The 24,204-nt window shown below is 45.5% G+C and overlaps 2 protein-coding genes across 8 annotated transcripts in view; both read right to left on the bottom strand.

Annotated features, from left to right (window-relative positions):
- Positions 1 to 12,451, bottom strand: part of MST1R (macrophage stimulating 1 receptor) — a 28,818-nt gene extending 16,367 nt beyond the window's left edge. The window contains exons 1-3 of one of the 5 annotated variants that reach the window (XM_072420324.1): positions 12,342 to 12,451; positions 1,929 to 2,850; positions 700 to 1,045 (exon numbers count right to left, since the gene is read on the bottom strand). In XM_072420324.1, the coding sequence (XP_072276425.1) occupies positions 700 to 1,045; positions 1,929 to 2,764 (1,182 nt within the window). In that variant the 5' untranslated portion in view covers positions 2,765 to 2,850; positions 12,342 to 12,451. Of the gene's footprint in view, positions 1 to 699; positions 1,046 to 1,928; positions 6,440 to 6,593; positions 7,292 to 11,351; positions 11,761 to 12,341 lie in introns of those variants that run through there. The other 4 variants (XM_072420322.1, XM_072420325.1, XM_072420323.1 and 1 more) reach the window with 4 other exon arrangements.
- A 2,697-nt stretch (positions 12,452 to 15,148) lies between these two features.
- MON1A (MON1 homolog A, secretory trafficking associated) lies at positions 15,149 to 24,189 on the bottom strand. 3 transcript variants are annotated; one of them, XM_072420318.1, is made up of 6 exons: positions 24,096 to 24,189; positions 23,222 to 23,361; positions 21,401 to 21,850; positions 18,589 to 19,354; positions 17,183 to 17,330; positions 15,149 to 16,434 (listed from the first exon to the last, which is right to left on the bottom strand). In XM_072420318.1, the coding sequence occupies exons 2-6, from the start codon at positions 23,352 to 23,354 to the stop codon at positions 16,294 to 16,296; spliced, it is 1,638 nt and encodes a 545-aa protein (XP_072276419.1). In that variant the 5' UTR covers positions 23,355 to 23,361; positions 24,096 to 24,189; the 3' UTR covers positions 15,149 to 16,293. The 3 variants fall into 3 exon arrangements, with proteins under 3 accessions (XP_072276419.1, XP_072276421.1, XP_072276420.1); XM_072420320.1 differs by having other exon boundaries at positions 24,074 to 24,182; XM_072420319.1 differs by lacking the exon at positions 17,183 to 17,330 and having other exon boundaries at positions 16,299 to 16,434.
- Positions 24,190 to 24,204: the final 15 nt, after the last annotated feature.

Here is a 24,204-nt window from a genome sequence, read left to right as displayed (position 1 = left end):
GGCCATTCTGTACATTCTGGTGGCAGTTGGCCTAGCAATGGGCAACAGACCTGAATTGGGGCAATTTCTTACATTTGGTGTCAATAGACTGGCACATGGGGTAATTTCTTACACTTAAGGAGCATTAAATTGGACGTCTGTGCTTGGTATATTTTCTTACATTCTGGGGACAGTTGGCATGGGGTTAGAGCAAAGGTTGGTGTTGGGGGTCATTCTTTACAACCCGTGGAAGCAGACCCAAGGATTGGGAAAATTCCTTATGTTCTAGAGGCAGCACTCTTTTTGAGTTCAAGTTAATACCTTAATTTTCAAATATATAAGCTGTATGGTTGCAGCAGTCCCTTAAATTCTGGGGGTATTATGCCAGAGACTGGGGCAATAGCTCTGGTAGGGTTATTCCATACATTCTGGGGGAAGTAGGCCTTGGTTTGAGATAAAAGCCCTGGGTGCAGGGCAGTTACTTAATTTTGTGAAGGGTAGCTTTTCATGAAGTCTGGGGTTAGGGCAATGAAATTGGATTTTGGGTAGTAACTCTGTGGTTGTGGCAGCTGCATATATTTTGTGGGATGTATGTCTCAGGTAAGCATGACTCCTCACATTCTAGGGGCAGTAGCTGTGGGGTCAGAGTTTTTCCTTAGATTTTAGGTACAGCAGGCCTGGGTTTGGGGTAATATCTGTGGGGTCAGGGCAGTTTCTTACATTCTGTGGGCAGTAGGTCTCAGTCTGGTAGTATTGGAGTCCTCTCTGCAGTTTTTCTTTGTACTCTACGCTGCAGCATTTTTTCATCCCCTCCTTGATGGAGTAGTCGATGAGCTCTAATGGAAAGGCGCAGAGGGCAGACTTGCGACGAGGTTTGGCGCTTTGCGGCTCACTTTGGGCAAATGTGGCAAACAAAACCGGATCTCCGCGTTTTAGATTTAACTCCACAGCCAGATTGTCTCCCACGCCGACAACATGAGCTGCCTGGACAAGGTTGAATGTTTCGGGTTCTGACCTGCGGCGCCTCTTAAGCTCATTTCTACAGTCCAAGACCAGTTCCCGGTAACTGCAGAGAGACAGACAGTATGGGGGTTACATTAGGGGAGCCCAGATAACACCAGAAGGAAGGGAGCGCGGAGGGGAACGGTGGAGCGTGGGGGGTAATGGAGAGCACTTCACTCTAACTGATAGAGAATCTGCCAAAGCTGGAATTCAATATGTCTTAAAGTGCAACCATATGTACAAGTAAATGACATAAGAAGCAATCTGTAGGATTACTTTGCGGTTTCTATTTTTATCCTTGGTAACAGTTTTATAACCCATTAATCATGCCAGGAGATCTGTTTTTTTTTTTTTTTTTTAATACTTGTAACAGGGAAAATTATCCAAAATGTGTGGAAACCATACAATTTCCCCTTTAGCATTTTAGTTGCTAATACAACTGAATTGCAATTATTAAAAGATCTGTGTCAGCAGTTTCAGCAATGTATAGCTGGGTCACTAGGTGAATGACCATTATTTGGGAATTTTGTTTTGTTCTTTGTCTGGTGCTGCTTTCCCAACTCTGATCACCAATAATGTAACTCTCCAAGAGGAGCTCTCCCTGCTATTGGTGGTCAGAGTAGATGGAGGTTGCACTGATCAGGTAAAGAATGGAGCCAGATGATAGGTACAAGGTGGTAGGAAAGTAAACAATCAATATCAATCAATTACCTGCTTGTGCACCAATCAGCCACCGCATGGTCAGCATAAAGCTGGGCTTACACCGGCAATTATGTCTCTTTAACTTCTTGTTGTCCTTTATCCCTTTAACAGTACACTGATTTATTTGTGTTGTATACAACGATACAGCCAACAACAACTAGTTAAACATTATTGCCAGTGTACCCGGAGGTTTACATGAATTACCCTTCCCCAGGAATTGCTATGGGTTGCATTTTCCTGCTTACCTTTTCATGTCCTGCTCTGTTGCACTCAGACGCACCAACCTAGTGTGATAATTTTTAGATTGCGTGCTTTCCAGCTGTACTGTCAAGAAATAGACATATTGCAGAGTACTAAAAGTGTAAATGTATTGGATGGGGTATTTGTTTATGAAGGGAGGAAGAACAGTCAGCGAGTGAAAGTCTGCCGCAAAGCCGTTCTGCGAGGTCAGCATTCGCCTGATGGACACGGATGTGGTACCATAGCTGCTCGCTATATTAGAATCCACTGATGAGGCCACATAGAAATTTACAGTCTTCAGGTGCTCAATGGCTGTAACAACTGTTCCAAGGGGGCTGGCAATACAGTCTCTGCACAAAGAAGGAGAATTATTAGGTGCACGAAACAAGCAGGAGGAATAATGGATTTCATCGTTGTTAAATTCATGAAGGAAACAAACTCCATGGAGAGAAGAACCACAGCTGTATAAAATGTTTTCTACTGGATCCAATATCAAGACTTTGCTCTCCGTGTCTTCAGATTGTGCAGAGTGGACATTGTCCATCTGACATTTGGAGCACAGGTCACATGTGGAGCTGTTTGTGGGACCAGTAATAAGATCCTGCAAGACCTGAAGGTTGCCAGCATTGAGCACATAGAGGTGGTTGGTGGTGGCAATGAAGAGCAGAGGTCCATCCTTGGTGGCCAGGTTTTGGATAGCACTTGGTGCAGTGAAGCTGGAGAGTTTATACTGGACATCAGGATTTAAAGACATAAAGGGATTGTTCAGACATTGCCACGAGGATGCCACGTAGTCTCCTGTAAGGAAGAGTAGGAGGAGCAGCCAGGATGGGCGACACATAATGGAATAGAGAAGGACACAGGAAATTCAGAGTTCACCTTGGTGGAGGACAAATTAACAGACACAGGGAATCCATATTACAGCACCTGTAGGAAGAAAGAAGGGAAAGTTAGTGGAAGGCATTGCACCCGAAACTCATAATTTACTTGTCTTTCTGAATATTTTACTAATAAAATATGGTACAAGACAAAACAAGTCTTCTCAGAACTAGGATATTTCCATAAAAAACCCCTAACCCAGTGAAAACGCACCACATAAAATCTGGGATTTAGGCTCCAAACACAAGGCAGATAAAGATTCTTCTCCGATAACCGATATCGGATGAGAATCTGGCGTGTGTACAGTGCTCCTCATCCGTCCTGGCGGATCCATGAACGACGAACTATAGGAATGAAAATTAAAGGGAGAGAGCACAGCGGGGTGTTGCTCCATCATTCTCTCCCTCCCCTCTCCATAGAAGAGAACAGCGCTGTATGTACATCATGAAAGATCCTTTCCAACGACAATTATTGCACGTGTGTACCCAGCCTAAATGGCCATTGAGGACTCCAAATATATCCAAATATATCCAAAATGTAATAAATAAATCATCTAAATAAAGAACGGAGCACAAAACAAACCGAAAAATCCACAACATGGATCCAAGCCAGTTATTTAGGGGGTTGTACATCAACAGCATGCAAATAACCCCACAGAGCCATTACATTACAGTAATGTAATCTAGAATATGATGGCCTAACCCATATTAGATTCTGTGCTCTGTATTGGATAGATGCACACGATGACCCACTATTTGATTCCCAGCATTTGTTTTCACTTCATATGAATATTTCACTACCTGTATTCTAATATAGGAGTGCAGCGTTTTTGCTTTTTGGCTTTTTATCAGTACCTCTGCCATTTACTTATTTCGCCCTCTATGATTTAGGTCCTTGTTTACATTTATCGATCTGAAAAGGTGACAACCAATGACAAAATGCGGTAGTGTTATGATCGAAATAATTTTAAATAATCCTAAATTTATTGATTTGCAGCCCACTCTTTCCTTTCATTCTGTAGTATGAGTATTTCCACCTTTTTACTAATATTATGATCTTCTTATTTATATAGCACTGACATATTATGCAGCGCTGTACAAAGTCCATTTTCATTTCATTTGCTGTCCCTCAAAGGAGCTCACAATCCAATGTGCCTACCATAGTCATATGTCATTATTACAGTCTAAGATCACTGGGGGAAAACCAATTAGCCTAACTACATGTTTTTGGAATGTGGGCAGAAACAGGAGCACCCTGAGGAAACCCACACAAACACGGGGAGAACCTGCAGACTCCATGCAGATAGTCCTGGCCAGGATTCAAACCTGGGACCCAGCGCTGCAAAGGCCAGAGTGCAAAGGCCAGCTATACCTCCATAGGAAGTAATAGCTGTACCTTTGTACACCTGTAAAACATACCCAACCACACAATCACCCTAAAAATCTTCTGAGCTTTTACAGTGGTGGGAGTGCAGAAATCTTCCTTCTCATGAACACCACCAAGTCAGCCCCTTGTTCATCAATCTGGCAAGCGCTGAACTTTCAGAAGACTTTGCAGCACTTTGTGGCCATAGGAAGTCTCCATCATCCACCTATAACTGATATGTCGGCATGAAGGTAATAGGAGTGAAATACATATCATTAGAGAATATTCTGAATCAGCTCCAGGGATACCACACCCGACCTACCCGCAAATCATCAGTATGTTCTGCCAGAAATTCTGCCGGACACTGGGGGAAGACAATAACTTATCACTGCCAGGGAAAGATTATGAAATAGGCGGAAAATCTGCATAATAACTGTGAAATGAGGAATCCTCAGGCAGATCCTCAGACACCCCTGGTATATTTCATCTATTTAATATGTAGCTCTTTATGGAGGAGGGGCTTCTGCTGTGCCAAGGGTGCAGCTTGTATTAGTGAAACATAAAACACTAACTGGATCAATTGTGTTATTTTTCTTTACTTTGTTTTCCCATTTGTCTTCCTTTCTTTTATGCTCACAACTTTTTTTTTTTACAAATGAACCTTTTATACATAAGGGGTTCTAGGTTGGATGCTACAAATAGAAGGCACAGCAGAAGCAGCCTTACTTGCTGCACTGTGGTATCATCCTGGGCACCTGTGCTAGGATACGCTGGCATCTCAGTGCCTTATGATGCATTATGGTGACATTGCAAGGATCTGTGCAGCATTACAGCAATGTCAGAGGGTCCTGTCTTGCATTACACAGCAATCATCATTATGGTCCTGCTTAGTTCCAGGACTGCAGAATGGGAACCACTGAACATAACATAAGTATACAAAAGATAGAAGAATGATGGCAGAAAATGTCCAAGTGATCTCTGGGTCCCCACCAACCCCAAACACCTTGCTAAGTTATCTTTTGTCTGAGTGTATTATTATTAATAAGCAGTATTTATATAGCGCCAACATATTACACAGCGCTGTACAAAAAATAGGGGTTGCAAATAACAGACAGATACAGACAGTGACACAGGAGGAGAGGACCCTGGCCCAAAGAGCTTACAATCTAGGAGGTGGGGGAAGTAGCACACAATACTATAGATCTATGTTTGGCCCAAACATGTTTTACATTCACTTCCTGTGCAGGCCAAACACATTGGAGAGAAAAATAAGTTTATGTTGTATGATGAATTAGCATATACCTGCCAAAACTCAACAAGAATCTGAATTTTCCATTGCATGTGAATGGGACAGCGAGTTTCCAGCAGTGAATGAGCCAGCGCAGGCGGATAGTGCTGACATCATTCTGGAAATGATAGAAAAACGTTTACTGCTCTGCGGCTTTCACAATCCTGGACAAAAATAACGCCTGGTCTACGTAACCTCCGAGTTACCACACCAGCATGAAACCATCACAGGCTGCAATGTAAATAAAACATGAACACAACAAGCCTAGGTCAGGGGACGGCCAGGGGATTCGCACAATTGGCTGAAACATAAAATACATTCTTGGAATTTTTGGGAGAACTTCATATTTTCAGGAATTTTCCAGATTCTGCTTTATGGTTCACATTTGTGAGGCGCTCCTAAACCGAACCGATTCCTGAGAAAATGTATAGAAATACAACAACAGATTGTACAGAACATCAGATCTTTGTATGTTGGTAGCACTGTACAGTCCTTTCTAGAATTATCTCATAATCCTCTGCGCACCACAAATCAGGCTGAGAGGGCGAGCTTCTTGTGCTGTTATGAGTACTATGAGCCCCAAAGGGCTACCTAAACATCCTTAATACAGTCCATGAAACCTTAATCCAGTGCAATTACTGCAGGGTGCCATTTATCTAGCCCTAAGATTGTTCTCCTCCAGATCATTCCCCAAAGAAGTGTCTGATCCAGCCCGGTCCCCAAAGGATGGCCTGACCCGGCCTGGTCCCCAAAGGATTGGCTGGTCCGGCCTGGTCCCAAAAGGATGGTTTGATCCAGCCCGGTCCCCAAAGGATAATCCCATCCAGCCCGGTCCCCAAAGCATAATCCCATCCAGCCCGGTCCCCAAAGGAAAATCTCATCCACCACGTTCCCCAAAGGATAATCCCATCCAGCCCAGTCTCCAAAGGATAATCTCATTCAGGCTGGTCCCCAAAGGATAATCTCCTCCAGCCCGGTCCCCAAAGGATAATCTCGTCCCCAAAGGATAATGTCATCCAGCCCAGTCCCCAAAGGATAATCTCATCCAGCCCAGTCCCCAAAGGATATTCTCATCCAGCCTGGTCCCCAAAGGTAAATTTCATCCAGCCCCGTCCCAAAAAGGATGGTCTGATACAACCTGATGCCCAAAGGATACCAGTGGTTGGCTGGGTATGATGGGACTTCCTCACACTACCCCAGATGTCTGCTGTGGTCTGCTGGCTTTTCTCGGCAGGTTTCCTTCAATAATAGATTTCCACATGTGCAGAAAGCAGAGAGAGAAATATATACAGAGGCTGCCAGTGCCGGGGCGTACAACCTGGCCACACTCCCAACACTAATCAAACACTTCCACAAAAACCACAACAACATCGAGAGGGAGCCAGAGCTGTGCAAAGGCACAAGATACTTCCAGTGCTGTGAAAATACCCTGATAGGGCCCTCCAACGTCAACAAGGGGCCATCCATAATATTCAATGTATGATATTACAGATCAAGAGACTGCAGACATAGCACAGGAGACAGTTAGAGACTAATGTCCCTACCATAGTCATATATCCTTACCACAGTCTAAGGTCAGTTATGGGGGAATCCAATTATCCTAACTGCATGTTTTTGGGATGTGGGAGGAAACCGGAGTACCCGGAGGAAACCCACGCAAACATGGGGAGAACCTGCAAACTCCATGCAGATAATGTCCTGGCTGAGATTGGAACCTGAGTGCTAACGCCTGAGCCACTGTGCTGTATTTTAATTGTTCAGGGTGAGGATTGCTTTAGGGGTCTTTAGTGTCAATCCCAACCTAGATAAAATGGGATATGTTTTGGATTGGATCATTGGGAGTTGCTTTGTTTTTGGGGGTTTGTAGCAGGAAATTGTTTTACATGCTGCACACATATATCATATACTTCCCCCACCTCCTAGATTAAAAGCTCTTCTGGGCAGAGTCCTCTCCCCCTCCTGTGTCACTGTCAGTATCTGTCTGTCATGTGCAACCCCTATTTAATGTACAGGGCTGTGTAATAAGTTGGCCCTATATAAATACTGTTTATTAAAAATAATAATTAGCTTTGTCAGTTCAGCGATAACCGATTCGAATGAGAAGTAACTTCCCCGAATAAGTTTTTTCCTAATGGGTTGGTCGCAGAATAAATACCCTGTGTTGTGTTTGAGCTGCCCAGCCCCCCCTGGGTTTAGTCTTCTATACCCCCCTTCTAGGCCCTGTCTGTGCCATATTCTGAGCAACCGGCCCAATGACAAGTAAAGAGTTTCATGTTGTGGTAAAAACTCCCCAGATCTCACCTTATAAGAATACACTGAGCGTCACCTGCAGCCCAACCCTTCCTGCATTCCTGGCCTGTGAATACAACCCAGTAACATTCCTCTGCCCCTGGGAGGGGTTGTTACTGCCTGGGGGAATATCTGCCCCATTCATAGGTTTAATGATTAACCCTTGCATGGTTGAGAATCTACATTAGAATGATCCAATAGAGAGCGTAGGAATCCAATACCTGGGGCTGCTCTGCCCTCATCGCCCTGCATATTTCGCTACATATCAGGGATTTCATGGCTTTGTATCAATCTGCATTTTAAGATGTGTCCTGCATTAAAATGTAAAGCCTAATCTTTCTGTGCTTTATAAAACATTTCTGCATTTCCTCCCTAACACCCCTCATATATTGCTGAATCTGCTCGAAGTGACAGCGACCACATTGTGTGTTGTCACCAGTTTGGAGGAAGTGACCCTCCAGGACAGGAAATATTCTGCTGCTGCATCTTCCCCACTTATGTCCTCCATGTTTAAGCGACACTGATGTCTTTATCTGTGGTACAACAATGCATGTGGTATGGGGTAACAGTGCCCCAATGTAACCCTCAGCCCCCCCACGCCTGACCCCCAGTGCATGGCACTGCCATGCTGGTATCAATAAATCAGCCTGGTCTGTAACAATGAACGTGGAGTGGCCGCGCCTCAGCTCAGTAATCTTGGAAAGTTTAGGCCTCGGGCGACAGGCGGTGATTTGTCTCTTGTGTGCCACCCTCACATCGCCCTGGGGCCACAGATTGCGACTTGCAGGCCTCCCACAGAATGCAGTTTCCTTGGGATGATTCACAATAAACTAGACGACAGCAAAACAAACAACAATCTATACAATTGCTGCCATTATCGCAGATTAGATTTCAGATCCAGAAAGATTGGAATCTGTCCAGTTTGTTCGTCCACCAGTTGTCACCAGAACAGGAAGTGAAGGGGAATCTTCTGGTGACATTTGTCTCTTCACTTTCTCTTGAATCTTTGGGGCAGGAAGTGAGGAGGAATCTCCCTCCCAGGTGATGAATTACCGGTCGGGTTTTCATCCTTCCATTCCAATGTTACGGCTGCCACAGATTCACCCAGCCAGGGCCTCTGACCCCACAAAACTGCAAATCATCGCTTTTCAGCTGCTTCAGACTCACCCGGGGCCTCTATATCATACTAATTGGGGTACCAATGCCTGATGATGGTGCTCCCAGAATGTTTCCCTCCTTTGTCTTGTGAGCTCAGCAAACACCAATAAAAAGACAATCAGATTGCAAAAGATTTGGTTGTGCTGGCAGTATATTCATTTCTGATTGGTGCAGGTGTAAAACAAAATGGGGCCCTGGGCAAATCTGAAGTTAGGGCCCCACATACACAGCATTCCAGCTCCCTGCACCCCCTGCCATTCTGTCAGTTGGGGTCCTGGAGGAGAAAGGGGGGGCCTGGGGCAATTTCCTAAAACCAGCCCTGAATTTCTGGGGTTGTCCACCAGTAGCCCCAGGGCTCTGTATGTTCGGGTGAATATCTGTCGGGTTAATATCGGACCGTTATACAATATATACAACAAAAATCTGCTACAAGAGGAATGTCAGAGCGGGGTCACCCGCACATATGGACCCCAACTACTCCTCAGGGCCCCAGGAATACTGACGTCCCTTGTGAATATGGATAGGACTGGGTGAATGATATTCCTCAGGGGGAATGTCATTGGTTCCCTCCTTGATTTTAGCTTTAGGAAAATGTTAGCTGCCCAGCTGTCACATTCATCCCATAGCAGGCAGTAAAGTGGGGTGAATGTTTGGTGTGGGGTAGGTTGGAAGGCAGTAAAGGGGCCCTGTGGTGGGGAATAAAGGGGAAAGGGTAAATGTTTCTTGCTGGTTAGGTTAGGGGGCAGTAACCCTGTTCATCTAATGATGAGGAATGAATGTATGGTGCAGGGTAGGTTGGGGACAGTAAAGGGGCCCTGTGCATCCTATGGTGGGGAGTGAGGGGGGTGAATGTTCGGTGATGGGTAGGTTGGGGGGCAGCATAGAGCCCCCATTGCATTCTCCTTCAGATGGAAATCTTTGGGTACAGCAGGGAGGGGTAATCTCGTCTCAGATTGTCAGCTCTCCAGCCGAGAAGCAGCTGGAGGTGATTTGGGGCGTATGAAGGTCACACTTCCTGTCAGTGAAAGTGAACGGAAGATCTGACCTCTCATTTCCTCTTCTGCTCCATCTTTGGGTTTCTCTTCCCCCTCCTGTATCCGCTCTGCGTCTGGGACAAATCCAACTCCAACCGCACTGCAGGGACCCCAAACTCTGCCCCGTCTGGTACAAATTTGGTTGTATGAATGTGGATGAATCTGTACAATACGATCAGTTTGAGCCTTGTGGATGACATCTGAGAGGATTATTGTGTGATTGGATGATCGGTCATCATATTCAACCCACGCACCTAAAGATCTACAACAAATCAGCTCTACATAGTCCCCAAACACAATATTTCCTTTATGTGGAACCACAAACCCCAGCATGTCCTGTAACCTACACACTGCCAAGCTTACTGACTCCTGCAAAGCTGCATACACACCTTTTAATCTGATTGTCCAATTCCCTTCTCATATACTATTATGAATTCATAAAGCGCTGACATATCATCCAGTGTTGTACATAGTCATGTGACCGACTGTCCTTCAGAGGAGCTCACAATCTAATGTCACTATTGGGGTCACACATTCATGGGGGAAAATTATGATTATGGTGGGACTCCAACTATCTGTATGTTCTGGTAGAAGGAAAGCCACACACAGAGAGAACAAACTCCATGCAGATGACATCCTGGCTGAGATTTGAATCTGTGACCCTGGTTTGCCAGGAGATGGTCTGATTGTATATTTGAAATGTGTCACTTCGTGTAGATGGTAAGCTCTTGTGACCTGGGTTCCCCATATTGAAGGGTGGTGGTCTCCAGGAAAATCCTCACCTTGTACAATGCTACAGAACATGTCAGTGCTATATAAATCGGTAATATTAGTAATGGGCACAGCATACAAAGCCCACTAACTGCAGAGTGCACCCTTCCACCTGAAGCATTCTCCCCACCGTTTTATAGGGTATTGCTATTGGCCATATATTAGATCCTGTACATTCCCCACTTTGTACAACGCTACAGAACAATTCAGTGCTATACAAGTCCCCCACTCGTTGTCCCCCCCACCCCCGGAGGTCAGTTTCTGTGGTGACTCTGGTTATGTAATCCGGGCTGCACTCAGTGTACAGGAAGCGCAGAGTAAACAAGGGAGCGCCGCTAGTGCACATTACTGCCGACCTGATGGTGCTGAATCCCCAGAGTCCTGGGGGGGGGGATTAATAATATTGTTATTGTTATTATTAAACAGTATTTATATAGTGTCAACATATAATGCAGCACTGTCCATTAAATGAAGGTTATACCAAAATATAAAGTGGGGCCGCTAAATGCTCAGCACCCTGCACCCCCTGCCATTGTGCAGTTGGGGTCCCTGAAGAAGGTCGGGGGCCCCTGGGCAGTTTGCCAGCTGATTCTCCCAATCTTTTATTCTGACAGCACAATACAAAGAGCTGTGGAACTACAAACCTCAGGATGCCCGGCCATTCTCAGTGCAGCACAGGTGGACCCTCCGGACAGAATTAGTTTAGATCTCAGGACCCCTCCGGGCATCGGTTCCCGGCTGACCATACACAGGGAACCAATGGAATTCCTTCACATTCCAGCTCCTCCTGGGACAATCGATGGGTTAATCTGAGACAGCTGCCAAGAACTGACCAATCACAATGATTTCCTCGATACGGCACCCACAGAAGTCCAGGGTACACTAACACCATCTGTTGGGTCCTCTGGATTGATTTCCCCAAATCAGATCTCCGTATAAAGTCCTCTGGTTTGCTGCGGCCAATCTGGGATGAGGCCAAGTCACCTGGCAGAGAGTTCCTGCATCGTAAGAGAATAACCAACCTTTAACCCTCCGCACACCGGGCCGTACATTCACCCATAGCAGGGAGGAGATGAAGGAGGGGTGAATGTGAGGAGGGTGGGGCCAAGACTTGATGATACACCCGGTGAACCTTCTACTCACTACCACCGATCTGCCATCCGCCTCTCACACAGCCAGCCAATCAATAACATGGTAATGAGAGATTCATCTGTACTGGGGACAAGGGGTGACTCTGCCCAAATTTCTCCTGTAAAACTTCTAACCCCCCCGCCTTCATCACCACAACATAAAGAGTAATTGTTCTGTAGTCCATGGGACAGCTCTGGATTTCTGGCAGGATCCACAGGTATTTTATGAACAGACATAATGATCCCCATAAAGCAGCCAATCAGAAAAGTTGATTGTTGGGGGTCACATCCACCTTTGTAAATGTGTTACAAATGCACCATAGCGGCCTCAGTCAGCTGACACAAGGGGACCAATCATACTTTGTATGTATGGGTGAATGTGACTTTCACACAATATTCAATACTGCACAGACACAGAAGATTCTCCGACAGTGAACATGTGGTGAATGTCAGAATCACACAGAACACGTACAGTACATAAATCATAATGAAATTCCTACGAACCTCCATGATGGGGACGCTGCACCTCGAACGGGTCACCAACGTCAGTACTCCAAAGCTGAGGGTTCACTCAGATGAAAGTCCAGCAAATTGTGGGAAGAAAAAGAAATCCCATCCTGCACTCCTAAAGCATGGGGGGGGGGATTACCTGGCCAGGGGTTGGTGGGGTCTCTCCAGAGGGGGGGCTGGATTTTCAGGTTTCCACAGTGGGGATTTGGGGGGAGGAGGTGCTGGGAGTCCTCACCCAGCTGTAGCAGGGAGGGGGAGAGGAATCCCTGGCAGCTCCACCCTCAGCCCCAGGCGCTTCTATTGAGCAATCATCCTCCATGCAGATCTGGGACCTCCCTAATACCTGCACAGGGACACTGGGACCCCCCGGGATTGCTGGGGACATTTGTGGGGTTACAGAGGGGAAGATTTCTATCATACAATCAGATCTGACTGGGAAAGGAGGGGAGGTACAGAAAATCCACAACATCCCTGTATGAGAAAAGTGCACTGAGCAGCATGCAGGACCCTGTGTACCCCAGGGACTCCACCCCACACCTGTCACATGACCAGAATTATACAATTTACAGGTTGTCACTACAACAGGAAACATTGAGTGGTGACAACTTTGCCTCACTTTGCCTATTTCCTATGGTGTCAGCAGGACAGGAAGTGATGGCCGTCATTTTAGAATTCTACAACCACCAATCAGTGATGGATCAGAGGGGAGACCCTGGGGTTGGGAAAGAGAACCTGTTTAGGGGGTTGTTGTAGATGGGCAGAGTGCACAAGGGAGTGTCTGGAATTGCCCCCTCATATCAGAACTGCCCCCTGATGACAGGTGGGGTAATAATAGAGGGAGAGGAAGCTTGGATCACAGAATGGAAGGAGAAACAGTGCGACCCTCACACTGCACAGGTACAGCTCCCCCTCCAGCAGGGAGAACAGAGAGCAGCACAGCGGTGACAACATAAAATATCACCTTAAACATGGGGACACCAACAGAGAGGAGCTGAGATGACCCCACACTGCAGATATACAGCTATGGGGACACAGGAGTGCCTAGGCACAGGAAGTCAACAGATATACAGCTATGAGAAGTGATTTGTATGAGCAGATTGTATGAGGTGATTGCAGATGATTGTATGAGGTGATTATAGATCATTGTAGGAGATGATTGTATAAGGTGATTGTAGGAGATGATTGTTGGAGGTGGTTGTATAAGGTGATTGTAGATGATTGTATGAGGTGATTGTAAGAGATGATTGTATGAGGTCACTGTAGGGAGGGACTGTATGAAGGAATTGTAAGATGGGATTTTAGGAGATGATTGTATGAGGTAATTGTATGTGGTGATTGTAGGAGATGATTGTATGAGATGATTGTAGGAGAGACTACGGGAGGGGATTGCACTGTCTGTAACCGGTAGATCCATTGGATGTGATCTTTGTACCCAGCCTAGACGGTTGAGTAATGTAAATATGGGTTTGTCCAGATATCTGAGATTGTACAGCAGCAGCTGATGTTTTAGTTTTGTAGAATTGATTATTCTATGTGTACAGTGTCTTTGTCCCCCTCTGGGGGATTTACCCTCACTTCCTATCCTGTGACCCCACACCAGGAATACATTGGGGTACACACCGCCATCATTGTGATTGGGTCAGTTCTGTATCACAGATTGGAGAGGCAGATTTTTTGTGATGAGGCTACACACAGCTCGGTGTTTACAGAAGATTGAGGTCCGGCAGGTAAGTTATTTCAGCAGAGACATCGCCTGTCCCATCCGCAGAGCACAACCCAGCTGATCACCGATATTCATTGTTAATCTACTCTAGACGGTGAGTTTTCCCATCATTTCCTGTCATATGGGGGGCACTAAGGGGTACTGCTCATAAAAGAATTTAGGTTTCTCCTATTGAGGGGAGTACAGTACAGTACACCCGAGGATCATCAACCTATACCAGGTCCGGGTACATCCGCTGTCACATGACTTAGTTCTTTTATGGGATTTAATATGGGAAGAGGACATCATCTGTGGAGCCTGGAAAGGCCAGACTCTGGGGATGGGCTTGTGCTTCATCTTAGGGGTAAAATGTTTGTTGTTGGGGTAAGGGGGCAGAGTGCCAAATCCCCCTCCTCCTCCTCAGATCTCCATAGATGACCCCAGGTATGGAGGTTTCATAGTCACCTCTGTGAACTCACCAGACACCATTACACTGCAGAGAAGGGGCACAGTGACACCTAGTGGTCATTCTAGGATAACACACACAAGGTCACATCCAGCACAGCCTCCCCTGAAGTGAAACAAACATTTATCATGATTCCTCTGTCTGCGCTGTATAAATCAGATCTCAGAGGATGTAAAACAATATCCCAAAGACAACGAATCTGAGATGAGAGATGCCTCACTGTAATGGCCATACATACACATCTGTGCATAGGTATGGGTGGGATAGTGAAGGAAATAAACCCGGCAGGATTTTAGAAGATAAAGGAGGAACAGGATATAGGAGGAATCCACTTGTAGACAACTGTCACTGGAACAGGTAATTTAATCACAAATTGAAGCTGATCTTTGCTCTGATGGGGGGTAATATCTGCTCTGGGGAGGAGATTTATTATCCACTCTGGGGGGGGGGGGGTAATATCGTCCCCTCAGCCTCCAATACAAATCAAGGGAGAGAAGCTGGGCCGCCCATTAAGCAGCGCAGCAAATTGTCTGGGATCATCCAGTCTTCTTTTAGGAAATGCTCTGCTGCCCAGTGAGCACCTGACAAAGGAAATGATCCCTGCAATCGTTAAAATAACCACTAGACAAATGATGGATTTATTGGTTTTATAAAGTGAACAAGCAGATTATGGAGATTTCTTATCAGTAAAATTTATAGAATCTGTAACGTTTTATCATAAAAGTCATTTTCACCCATCTTAGATCTGCAGCTTTTAATAACCTCTGGTGATCCTGCCATGAATGTCCTTGTTTACGCACTTCCTGTTATAGGATGACAATGCTCTGTCCTTGTCTCCCAATCTCCTGCGTTGTCACCCTATGACACCCAATGTAAAGAAAAAGTCTGCTGTTGTAACCATTAGGAAACCTGAGGAATGCTGGGCAGCCATTGCTGGAAGGATTGTGGGCAGGAAGTGGCAGCAAAGAGGCTGCAGGATATCAGCAGCATTGAGATATCAGAGAATAAACACTGAATGTTATAACACAGAAATCATGGCAAATGTTTGGGATACAAATTAGGCCGCAGACATTCTAAAATGAACCAGCAACATGAGAGAACGTGAGGTCAGCTGACGCAGAGACCCAGTAACCCTTTATCTGATACCAGTTATATAGATTGACATCTTCTGCTATGCAATAAATGACTGAACAATTTGGGGCTGCAATCTGAATAGGCTGCCATCTTCATCCTTACCTCAATATGTGGAGATCAGGAGTCACCAATTCACTGGCTGCATGCTTGTTCCAGTCAGTGATTTAACCCTCACAAGGAGGAATAAGGAATACAATCCCAAGGGATGAGTTAGCTGCGACGGCTCAAACAATATTATCCCCACGGGTCCTTTTTATTATAAATAAACAAGCTTTGGTTTGATTATAGCTCAGCCGGTTATCCTGAGACCTGTAGTTCCTCGTCAGCCAACAGTCCTTCTGTTACCACGGATTGAATTCTTTGTATTGCTCTCATCTCAAAAATCATTGGCTGCAGCCTCGCGCCAATCAAATGTTACATGTTTACTGTTAATTTATGATAAAGAAACCTCTAATGGATTTTAGCTTCCATAGCTGGCTATTTCCTCCTCCACACACATCAGAGAAATAACAGAAATCTCTTATCAAAAGAGCCCAGAGTTATCGGAGGAGCTGCCAAGCACAGCGCAGAGGATTCTAGGAAATCCTATCTGGTGGGCATTCCTCTGGTTATCAGGTGGTCAGTGCTCAGTGTCGCCCTGACATTCAGTATGTAGGAGAGCTCAGGATGAACAGGCGATCTTCTTCCTTTCGGATCCAGCGCAGAAGACGGGACACCCCATTCACAGCTGATGACTTTGTCCCCAGTGGGCTGAAACAAACATAAAGTTCAAAGGCCTCTGTCACCTGCAGAGAGAAGAGAGGAGACAGTCAGAGCAGCCTCAGGTCACGCACCTGGTATACTGACACCTAACAGCAGGAAAACTAGCAACTTCCTGTGCTCTTTTCATAGCTGTATATCAGGTGACTTCCTGTGCCTAGGCACTGTGCCTAGGCACTCCTGCTCTGTACCCTCATAGCTCTATATCAGGTGACTTCTTGTGCCTAGGCACTCCTGTTCTGTACCCTCATAGCTGTATATCAGGTGACATCCTGTGCCTAGGCACTCCTGTTCTGTACCCTCATAGCTGTATATCTGCAGTGTGAGATCTAGCACTGTCACTTTTGTGATGTTTACTGTCCTTGCTGGTAGAGAAGCAGTACAAGGAACTCCCTGCTTTAGGGATGTTGCTTTCTTCACCTTAATGGACCACCTACCAGTCCTCAGATTAAAGGGGAGCTCTAACATAAAGAATAAATCTACCTAAAAGTAAAGTATACATATTCATTGTCCCCCTACTTATGTGCCATGTAATAGAAATACTTACAGCTGTCCGCTAAAGTCCTGGCACTAGCCCCTGGCACCAGGTCTACTATGAAATCCATAATCTGAGTAGTTCCTGGGATTGGTAAACATTTAAAACAAACTTTTGGTATTACAGTGGCGTTTTCAGAAAACTAAACACCTAAATTCTATAACTCATGGCTTCCTGGATTTCCATGTGCTTTGGGGGTCACATACCCAAGCTTGTATGTCCTCATGGAGGACACTCACCCATGCCAATATGTTCTCGTGGGCACCCATGTGGTAAATGGTTGTCAGGGGACGGGCACTGCAGTGCGCTCTGCCATGCAGGTATTGATATAATTCCACCAGCCGCCTTTTTTCCCGATCTGTGTCATAGGGAGCCACCATGGCCGGACTGCAGAGAGGTCACAAAGTCATTCTCATATTTTATATTCATATTTTTAATCTTTAACAATTCTGCTGCCAACACTTACAGAAACTCCATCCAAATATTATGTGTGTTCTGTCCTCAGTCCAGGGTACAGCAGTAAAAGATCTGGGAATGGATGACTACTGCATCCCCTGCCTCCCCCTCCGGGTGATCTTGGAGGTCATTCAATCAGCACCACTGAAGTAGCATTTTCACTCAGATTATTTGTATAAAATGTCACCATTTGATAAAATAATAAAAATTGTCAATACTGATTCCTGAGTGCAGATAACCCCTGCAATACAATCCAATTGTTTGAGGTGCACACAAGGGTTTGCTATAAAGATATCATTTAGGTAATCATGCTGGCTGTATTACAAACACATTTAATGGTTATAAATTAATATATAGCAGGACTAAGAATTCTACAGTAATGACACCATCCGTCCCTACATACACATTAGATACTTGTCACTGGAGACATTCACAATCAAAAATCAAGCATCAGCTGTGGGAGATCGGTAAACTACCAACCGGGGACAATTTTTGCAATATTCAACCCAGATATTTTTTTGGGTGGGAAGAAATTATAGGCGGGTGAAAGCCCCTGTATTGTGACCCAACTCATCAGTTACTACCAAAAAACAGCCGCGTGACTACTGAAAAGTGCTGGATGGTGCGCCCAGCTAAAAGGGTCTGGGGAAAAAACTGGGCTGTAAGTTCCTATAGGGGGAGGGGTGCAGCTGCATGCTTCCTGTTTGTCCTTCCACCTCATCTCTTAATAGAACTGAACAGTGATGTGTGTACTGCATTTATTCATTCTAATGTCAGAAGAAAAGATCATAAAAGATTGTTTCTAACGACAGAAACTTGACAATGATGTAGTGTTAGTTCATGATCCTAAATATGTCCTGCAAATACTTAATTTCTCATTTATAGTGACTGAAATAATATCTTCCCTATTTGCACACTTCACTGGCCCCCCCAGCCTCCTCTATTGTCCACCCTATTGAACCCGCAGCCAGCTTCCCGTCTGAAAATCTCATTGGACCTTCAGCTGGCATCTCTACACCTGCCAACCTTCTTTACCTGCAAACCTCACTTTGCTGCTGACTAGCTTTAATTATTTACACAACTCATTGAACTACCAGACAGCTATTCCCATTCATAAATTTATTGGACCACGGCTGGCCTCCCCTATTCACACACCTCATTAGACCCCCGAGTAGCGTCCATCACTAACCTGGTAAGGAGCCCAGAGCTTTTAGATTTATAGAGGAAATGTCTCAGTTCTGGGATCCCGATCTGTGTGACGTCATAGAAGGGGTTCCTCAGGGCTTCTTTTAGGGAAGTCCATGTGCCCTTCTTCTCCAGCCTTTCCACTATCTTTCTCTTGCAGTCGGAAGCTGTGAAGAAGTCTTCTCGGTCAGTAGACACCATCAGGAGGCAGAGTTCAGGTTTGTGGCTCAGATACGAGATGTGTGCATGGAAAAAGCCAGAGGGATTAAATTTGGGTAGGCAGACAGGCGTCCAGGCCTCACCTTCTCTAAAGGAGCTGGATGATGTGACTAAGTTAAAGAGCAGGTGGAGATCAATGGGGTGCAGGTACTGATCCTTCTTCCTGACCAGAGTCACTAGGTGGTTGTTGGACATAAGAATGGAGAACACCAGGCTTTTGGCCTTGGCTTGCTGGAGACAGTAAGTGGTGGCGTCTCGCAGGTTAGCAATCATTGGATGACAGCAAACTGCACCCAGGAGGAAGCTGGGATCAACATCCATCGAGTCCAACAACTTGTCTGTAATACGCTCAGAGCCAGAGAGAAGCTGGCGCAGGTCATAGCTGGGTCTCTGCTGGAAGAGATGGTGAAGCTGAGCACCGGTGACCAGGCTTACAATCTGATAGTAAACATAGAGCAACTGCTGGGAAATTTCCTGTTCTGATTGCTGGGTATGTGAAACCGACACTAAAACCAGAGGGGAGCGACGAACAAACACCACCTTATAGGCTTCTGCAAAAATAAAGAACAAAGATGTAATAAAAGAAGTGAGTAAACATACAAAAGTATTCTGCTAATAACATTCCCCATATTAATTTCGTAAAACCCAGCATGCATCTAAATTTTTGTCTTTGTGTCAAGTGCAGTGTGCTAAGTAACATGTCAAGGTAACATTGCTATGTCTTTATTACGGATCATAGAGATCACAGTACTCCCCCTGATGATGCCTTCATCTGCTTTTCTCTCCATAATGAAAGCAGCTCTTTAATGTACAGCACTGCATAATATGTTGGTGCTATATATAAATCCTGTATAATATTATAATAATCTTTGTTCCTGTATCATCCAGTGTGATCATCTAGAACCCAGTATAAAAAAAACTGACACCAGGAGTTCCCAAACTGGGGCCTGTGGTGCCCTGGCAAGTTCCTAAATGTACCACGGGCAGGGTGGTCACCTGGCTGATTTTACTGCTCTATACAAACTCCCCTGTGCCTCAGTTTACCTACCAAGCAGCCAACCACTGAGGACCCTATGTGCATCCTCACTGATTGGATAAAGGTTAGAAAAAGAGGGATACAGGCGAGAGAAGCAGAGGAAGTGGGGGCTGTATGAATTTAGCATATGAACAGTAGATAATGACCTGACTAAGGAGGGGGCAGTGGAGGGGTCTGGGATTTCACTGGGGGTATCTGTCAAGATTGGTCTGTCTCTGTGGTTATGTAGGAACATTTATTTTTCTGTCTGTTCCTACCCTTTGTTATGTATTTGTTTTGGCACCAAGGATGCTGAGAACTGAAAAGTCTGGTAACCTCTGAGCTACCATGAAAGTGAAAGTAAAGTGCTAGCAGGAAAGATGTGTGTTCTTGAAAGCTCCTGTGCTTTGCACTCAAATCCCTCCACAGTTCTTGCCCCACTTACCTTTCTGACCTGATAGAAAAGTCCCCCCCCCCCAGCCGCTCTCTTTGATTCTCCAATGACCTACAAATGACTTTCTCACTCATAACCTCATCACACGCACGGCTCCAAAACTTTTCTAGAGCTGCCCCGACTCTCTGGAATGGTCTTCCACGTCCTATTTGGCTTGCTCCTACTTTTTGCTCATTTAAAAGAGCACTCAAAACCCAATGCTTCAACCTCACCTACCCATCTTCTTCTGTGTCTTAAACCTTCCCACCATTCCATAACTCCCCTCCTATTGTATGATACTTTCCCCACCTCCTAGATTGTAAGCTCTTCCGAGCAGGGTCCTCTCCTCCTCCTGTGTCACTGTCTGCATCTTTGTCATTTGCTACTCCTATTCAATGTACAGCGCTGCGTAATATGTTGGCGCTATATAAATGCTGTTTATTATTATTATTAATAATAATAATAATAATAATAATATAATAATAATGATAAAATCTCTTCTAAAATAAATGCTTCATCCCAAGCTTCCTCAGACTACACACAGAGCCCCACATGCTTTGCTCAGTGTTTGATCCCAACATGCCCTGGGTGTCAGGAAGAAAATCATGTTTGAGCGTCTGTGTGGGGGTCACACCATGCCACAATGGCCAATGGAGTTTGGTGAAGACGCCAAACCGGCAGTGGTCCTAAATTCCACCTTATTATTCTGAATTCAACAAACTCTTTTTGTTATCTCGATGTCATCACTGTGAAAATCCTCCACAAAATCCACCTATTGGTGTACAACACTTCTCCTGCATGAGGTTTGCACAGGACCAAGGAGGAAGACCTACGGTTATGTGACTCGGTAGGTTCTCCTACAGAGGGTATGGGGCCAGCAATGGTGGTGCCCATTTTGGTCACCTAGCAATGGTTATGTGCCACACTATTCCGGTCTGCATGATGTAAAATCTTTCTCATTGACTGTTCAGTGACCCAACCGGACAGGGCCCAACCAGCCTCTGCAGCGCAGGGTCAGCAGTCCACCAGAAGGGCCACTGTAATGGGACATGGACGGCCAAAATAAGAAAACTTATTAGGAAAGATATATGGGATGAGATAGTGGGAGGGAGATATTTGCCTGGAGATGAGAACTGTAATAGATTTTACCTGCATGGATGGATCGGATGGCATTTTTCTCTGATTCCAGAAATGACACTAGTGCCATCATCACTCCGGCTGTGCTTGAGAGCGCCTCCTCTGATCGATATCGAGAATACACTGGCTTCCCTGCTTCGCTGAGGACAAAGACGTGTTTCTGGTGTTGGTACCAGTCATCCAGCACCCGACTTCCCCCATCCCCTTCTGGGCTGGAAGAAGAAGAAGCAGCATCTTCGTGTCCCATTTCAGTGTCTTCCTCTGGGTTCTGTTCGATACTCTGTACAGAGCTGACACTCAGCTGAGTGCTGAGCTTACTGAAGTCCTCACTAATCTGCTCCATGCTGCTGATCTCCACATTGCCCTCTGGACCGGGACTCTGGGGAAGGGGAACCTCCACTTCTCCAGTGAGGTCCTCATAGGACTGAGCGTGGACAAACATGGCTTCATCCTGGGCAGCCCCTAGAAGAAAGATTGAGTATTACACAGATCAGTCACTACACAACAAAGATCAGTCACCACACAACGCTGATGTCATGGTGCCACCGTACAGGATGGTGGACCCTCGGTGTGACCAGCCCAGTTGGAAGAGAAGTGCACGAGGCACAGAATCTAAGCAGCTGCCCGGTCTTCTCGAGAGCCTCTAGAGATGAGGATGTTACGCTGCGGGCTGTTGCCAGGTTGTGGCACCCATACACGAAGAGGCAGGTGACTGCTGACGGATAGGAATCAGGCGAGGTAGAGGAACGTGAGACAGAATTGTGCTTAAACAAGCCAGAGGTCAGGCAGGCAGCAAGCAGGAGTAGTCAAGGGTCAAAGCCAGAGTTGGTACACAGGAGAATCTGCAACTGGAGACCCAGGCAGGAAAAGCAGAAACCTGAATTAGAGCCTAAGGAAACTCCTTGTTCAGGCAAGTCCCTGTTGTCAGTCACATCCTTTTATAGGGGAGGTCATGAGGCAAATGGGAGTCACATGATAAACAAGAGAACCCACCACCAGAAGGAATGCAGGAGAAGAGGCAGATCAGGTGGTGTTTACACTTCTGCTAGTAGATGGAGTGCTTCTGCAGAATACTTTGGTTTTTGTAGTAAAGGGGCTCAGAGGATCACATGACTGAGACCAGGAAGTGACTAGTAGACAGGATTCCTTAACTGCTGCTACTACTGGCTGCGGGGGAATACAAGATGGGTGACACAGACAGCAGCACAGATCCGCTGGTCCTGCGGGAACCGGTGACAACAGATCTGTGATAAATAAAAGAAGTATTCTTCATAGCTGCCACCATTGTACAGAAGAGATAAAGAAGTACAATTTTTCTTCTTCCTGAAGAGACATTGTCAGGATTTCCATGCACAGTAAAAATGTCCTGCAAAGATGCCCCCCACCCACCTATACCACACCATACTCCATACACCTTGCTACTATCCCCGTTTTCCTTTCTGTTGTCACACCTGGTGACAGCCCCTGCACTTCTAAGTACAGGTATGGAGGATCATGTGACAGTGCTTGGGAATAGCAGACAATTGTTATCACATGACAGCACCGCTACCCCAGCACTTAACACTGGAAGTTGTAGCTCTGAGGTGACAAGGTGAATGTCAGGGGGTCGCACGTCCTTTTATGAAGACACTGTCACTTTGTCCTGTACAAGTAGGGTGGGGTAAGAACCACTGATAGGTGTAATTGTTGCCCCCAGGCTGGGGTACTATGGGAATTGTGGGAAGATGAGGCCATCAATGTAACACAGCCAGACTCTGCACAACATTTCATACAATTCTCTGTAGAACACTATAGAATATGTTAGCATTATACAACTCGGAATCTTTAACTCACCTGGCTCATTGCCCTGGGTCAGTGCTGGGGCTGGGCTCTCAGAGCGCTGGTTGTCCGGGTCTGCACACAGAGTGGAGGACAATGGGGTCAATCCAGGGTGTCGCTCCACATTTTCGTGGACGTCAGAAGCCATGTGTGTCCTATATAGAGGGGAACAATATATTATATATACATTGCATGAGGGAGGGGCAATATATTATATACACATTGTATTGGATGGGGGCCATTATAATATACACATTGTATGGGGGGCATTATATTATATACACATTGTATGTGGGGGGGGATTATATTATATACACATTGTATGTGGGGGGGCATTATGTTATATACACATTGTATAGGGGGGGGATTTTTATTATATACACATTGTATGTGGGGGGGGGGATTTAAATTATACATACATCGTATGGGGGGCATTATATTATTTATACATTGTATGGGGGCATTATATTATATATACATTGTATGGGGGGCATTATATTATATATACATTGTATGGGGGCATTATATTATATATACATTGTATGGGGGGGCATTATATTATATATACATTGTATGGGGGCATTATATTATATACACATTATATTATATATTTTGCATCATGGATTCTATGGGGGGCTTTATAGATACATTATATACATTAGTATTATATTAGATACATTACAGCTGGCATCCCATAGACAGGAGAAGGACATTGAATAAGGCCCAGCATTACAGGTAGAGTTCTGTAACCCATAACAATCACCTCCGTTTCCTGTCACCTGCCGCAAGAATCTAATTGGCTGTTGGGCCTGATCCCACCCCAAATAACCCCGTTCAGCCCCCCCATCCCGCACCCGAAATACACACCGACCCCACACAGCCACTTCACCTGAGCGATCCCTGTAGTACCCCAGTGCATTGTGGGACCTCCGCAGCCCGCAACCGCTGAGCTCTGCCCCTATCGGGAACCACTCCCACTACTGATCCCGCCTACACAG

This window comes from Pyxicephalus adspersus, chromosome 8 (genome assembly GCF_032062135.1).
Source record: "Pyxicephalus adspersus chromosome 8, UCB_Pads_2.0, whole genome shotgun sequence".
Lineage (NCBI taxonomy): Eukaryota > Metazoa > Chordata > Amphibia > Anura > Pyxicephalidae > Pyxicephalus > Pyxicephalus adspersus.
The sequence above is the reverse complement of the archived record's forward strand: the minus strand, read 5'-3'. Positions and strand labels throughout refer to the sequence as shown.

Bases quoted from the DNA above. Each gene is read 5' to 3' on its own strand.
- MON1A (XM_072420318.1), bottom strand. From the start codon at position 23,354: ATGGCTTCTGACGTCCACGAAAATGTGGAGCGACACCCTGGATTGACC. The intron at 19,355-21,400 runs GTAAAATCTATT...TTATTTTTGCAG, and splicing joins CATCCGATCCATCCATGCAG to AAGCCTATAAGGTGGTGTTT. The intron at 16,435-17,182 runs GTGAGTGTCCTC...TTCTCTCTGCAG, and splicing joins ACGAGAACATATTGGCATGG to GTGACAGAGGCCTTTGAACT.